The sequence below is a fragment of the Populus euphratica genome, unplaced genomic scaffold (assembly GCF_000495115.2).
Source record: "Populus euphratica unplaced genomic scaffold, PopEup_1.0 scaffold668.1, whole genome shotgun sequence".
In the NCBI taxonomy this organism is placed as follows: domain Eukaryota; kingdom Viridiplantae; phylum Streptophyta; class Magnoliopsida; order Malpighiales; family Salicaceae; genus Populus; species Populus euphratica.
The window spans coordinates 98,672-103,076 of record NW_011500548.1 but is presented as its reverse complement, the minus strand read 5'-3'; the positions used below and the strand labels follow the sequence as shown (position 1 = coordinate 103,076).

General features: G+C 35.4%; 1 protein-coding gene across 1 annotated transcript; it reads left to right on the top strand.

Annotated features, from left to right (window-relative positions):
* The first annotated feature begins 334 nt into the window (after window positions 1-334).
* On the top strand, window positions 335-1,947 carry LOC105115326 (probable receptor-like protein kinase At5g20050). The gene has a single exon (XM_011012175.1). It carries the CDS (start codon window positions 533-535, stop codon window positions 1,883-1,885), a length of 1,353 nt encoding a protein of 450 aa, XP_011010477.1. The 5' UTR covers window positions 335-532; the 3' UTR covers window positions 1,886-1,947.
* Window positions 1,948-4,405: the final 2,458 nt, after the last annotated feature.

The following is a 4,405-nucleotide window of genomic DNA, read 5'->3' as shown; positions in this document are numbered from 1 at the left end:
TCCTGGTGGCCGTGGACCTGTTTTATTTTTCTGAGAAAAATAGCCACAGAGCTTTGTAAGGGTTAAATTATGACATATATCCATCCATTAATTGTCGTGTGGAAGTTTAGAAGTTTCGTGTGCATCCACAACGTAATTCCAACGAAGCGATGCTCTTTCAGCGAAAGAGAGGAAAAGGATCGCCCCGTGTATTTGTTTTTGTTTTTTTTGTGGAAACAAGGACTTATAAGAATGAAAGTGTGTTTTTCCTTTGAAAGAAAATTAAAAAAATAAATAAATGAAAAGAAGAAGTCTTCTTCTAGTTGGTAGTTTTTTTTTTAATTTTTTAATTTTATTTTATTCATGTATATGCCATAAAAAAGTATCCATTTTAACAATTTATCCTGTCCGAAAGTACGTCTCTCCTCTGGAAATGGTCACCGTTAATTTGGGGTTCTTTTGTCTACCTTCCGAAAGCAAACATTAATTCATGAGCTAGTTTTCTGTAAACAAAAGGAAGACAATCTTTCTCGGAAATAGAAAAGAAGCTGTAATGGAGGACAAGAAAGCAACTATAACGGCAGTTTCAACCATTATTGTCCTGTCCATCTTTATCATCGTTGCTCGTGTATCACTAAAACTTTCCAAGCCTTTTTTCCTCATTGCAGGGGCAAGTGGTTCAGTGATCCTTGCAGTCTTTGCACATCTTATTATCAGAAGACGATACAAACATAGCAGAAAGTTGTTAGAGAGTCAATTGGTTTCTCAAGGCATGGAGCTTCGGATTGAATACAGTTTTCTTAGAAAAGTTGCAGGTGTTCCTACGAAGTTTCGATACAAGGAGCTTGAGGAAGCAACTGACAATTTTCAGGCATTGCTTGGCCAAGGATCATCAGCTTCAGTCTTCAAAGGTATCCTGAATGATGGAACATCTGTTGCTGTGAAGCGGATTGAAGGAGAGAAGCATGGAGAGAAGGAATTTCAAGCGGAGGTTTCAGCAATCGCTAGTGTGCAACATGTGCATCTCTTGCGCCTTCTTGGATACTGTATAATTGCCGGAGGGCCTCGTTTCCTCGTCTATGAGTTTATCTCCAATGGATCATTGGATTGTTGGATTTTCCAAGGAAGATCAAACCGGAACCAACCAGGAGGGTGTTTATCATGGGGCTTAAGGTATAGAGTTGCCATTGATGTCGCCAAGGCACTTTGTTACCTTCATAATGATTGTCGATCAAAGATCTTGCACCTAGATATCAAGCCACAAAATATACTTCTGGATGAGAATTATCGAGCAATTGTGGCAGATTTTGGCCTTTCCAAGTTAATGGGACGAGATGAGAGTAAAGTTATCACTAATATCAGAGGGACTAGAGGTTACTTGGCTCCAGAATGGCTCTTGGAGCACGAAGTTTCTGCAAAATCTGACGTCTACAGTTATGGGATGGTGGTTTTGGAGATGATTGGAGGTCGGAGAAATGTTTGCTTGGTGCAAAATGGCAATGATAAATCTCAAAGTAAATGGCAGTACTTCCCAAAAATAGTCAATCAGAAAATGAGAGAAGGAAAGCTTATGGAAGTGGTTGATTATAGGCTAGCAGAAAGTGGAGGTATTGATGAGAGGGAGGTAAGGAGATTGGTATTTGTAGCCTTCTGGTGCATACAAGAGAGGGCTCAGCTTAGACCTAGCATGGGTCAAGTCGTTGAGATGCTTCAAGGCCGTGTACCTGTGGAGGAGCCCCCTGATACCCAAATGATCATTGTTGATTTGTTGGCCGTTGATGAAGAAGAGTTACCTGATGCACATAACATGGCTCCCATGGCTGCAATTCGAACACAACCAATAGACAACAACCTTCCTACCACATCAACTTACTCGTTAGATATGTCAGTTCTTTCGGCACGATAGCTCCAAGACGGCCCTTTACAAAATGATGCTCGTTACGCTTCGATGATACATTTTTATTATAACAAAAGCTAAACAGTATTGGAAAATCAATATAAATCAAAAAATCTTTTATTATAAATTGTAATCTTAATTTTATTTTTAATTTTTTATCTTTTCATGAGTTAAAAAATATTTTTTAATTTTTTTTATCCTCATTCATTGCTTTTTTTCTTTTTTTTTCTTTTAACTTTTTACAACTCAGATAAAAATGAAAAAGAAATTGGATAAGAGGAAACTCCTTCTCAACCAAATCAGCAAAAGAAATGGAAGATAACAGGGCATTAAATTAACAGAGAAGAGGATAGAGTTGCGACAAAGAGAAAAAGACAACAAAAAAAGTATGGAATTTTATATTAAAGACAACAAAAAAAGTATGGAATTTTATGTTATGATTAATGGTGAGAAAATTATGTAGTTTGTTTTTGTATGTTCTTAAGAGTTTCATGTGATTAATTATTCCTCCATTAACAAAATGATGCATCTAATGAGAACATTCTTGATCTCACCATTAAACCTGTAAATTTTTAAGGAAAAGTAGTGGACTTTATAGGTTCTAACATCAAAGGTGAGATCTTTTTCAAAGATCTAACATGTTTTTGTTATTTATTTTTAATAATATTGTGAGGATTAGAGATAGGAAACATAAAGTTTGGACAACAAGTTAATGGGCAAAATATGAGAACTTTGAGTATGTTGAATCAACATTTTATTAGAGGATAATGAGTATATCCATTCATTGTTAACCGGAGAAGCTTGCAAGAGTAATTTTTCTTTGTAAAGTTGCAAGAGTGCGAACATGTATCTAACAATTGATATTAATATAGCAGAGTTTAACTTAAATTTTGCATCTTTGTATTGAAATTCTATAGTGTTTAGCGGAGGTATTTGTTTTTTTTCCCTTAACAATACATTAGAAGTTCATAAAGAATTATTAATTAAATGTCCTAAGACCATTCAACACATTTGCATGAGTTTTTTGGTCATCAACAAAACCATTATCTTTGTTTGGCTCAAAACAATTATGCAAATCCAAAGCGTTAGACCCAAGCTACTTAGGTTTGACAACCATTCCAGGCCCAAGCACCTTGGGTTTGGCAACCACGCAAGAACCAAGCATTATAAGTTTGGCAACCATGCTAGACCTAAGCATCAAGTTACTTAGGTTTGACAACCATTCCAACCCCAAGTGCCTTAGGTTTGGCAACCACGCCAGACCCAAGCATTATAGGTTTGGCAACCAAGTTAGGCCCAAACGCCCATGCCAAATTTGAACACCATGGGTTTGGCAACTAAACCAGATTTCAGTGTCAAGGCTCTGACAACTATTTCAAGCTCAAGCATATTAGGTTTGACAACCATGTCAAGGCCAAACACCCATTTAAGACCCAAGCATTATGAGTTTAGTAACCAAGCCAGACCTAAGCACCATATGTCTTGCAACCACGCCAGACCCAAGTGCCATAGGTTTGGAAACCATGCCAGACCCAAGACATCTTAGGTCTAGTAAGTATACTAGACCTATATTATATGGACTAGGAAAAAATAGCAATGGACAAGCTTTGATTTTTATTTGGATCCCACTCTCGTTGTCTTGGTTTTGTATTAACTCCTTTACATCTTAAAACCTTTCTATCTATATTATTGCTTATGCTTTGTGTTAATTTCTCTTTACATTATTAGTTGTTAAAGTTTATGTTATCTTGCATATTTAACACAAACATGAACCAAGTTCAGCATAATGACAGAAAAACAATGTTACGGTAGAGTGTGGGCATGTATCTAGTGTTTTCTATTTTGGGATTACAATTTAAGGTTAATGCCTCTATAGATACAACTATACGTGAAGCAAAAATATTTACAACTGACTGATTGTTTTTCGTGTTAACTGAGATGGAGTTTATATATATATCTATCATGTTCCACTCCAAAGAGAATTTAGAAATTTGATCATGCTGATTACTTCCCCAATTAGGAGTGAGATTAAAAGGATAGAATTTTGATCATGCCGATTACTTCCTTAAATTCTTCCCAAAAACAATTGAAATTAATCTTGAAAATTGTCTCACAATTAATAATAAAACTATAGATTTCATAGTACCTGAACCAAAAAGTTCAAGTGGAGTTGAAGAAAGATTTGAGACACTAGAATGTTTTTTTATGTGTGTTGATAAGTACTTAAAAATGCATTTTTATTAAGGTTTTATATCATCATTTTACACTTGAAGTATCAATAACTCCTTAACTAAAACATATTTTATAATAACAAGTTTGATACCATAAGGTACCTTTAATTTATAGTAAATATTCGTCCTAAAAACAGGCTTATCACATAAATGAAAGGATTAATTGATGATTGAAGTATTGAAATTGAAAGGATAAAGATAGAGCCAAACTTAGAAAAGAGATGCTGGTGCAGTCCAAACCGGAACACTGTTCGGTAATTAGGTCATATCTGGAGCTATAGATCTCAGATTTAGGTCT

What these genes read in the sequence shown, in the direction of transcription:
- LOC105115326 (XM_011012175.1), top strand. Translation starts at nt 533, where the DNA reads ATGGAGGACAAGAAAGCAACTATAACGGCAGTTTCAACCATTATTGTC.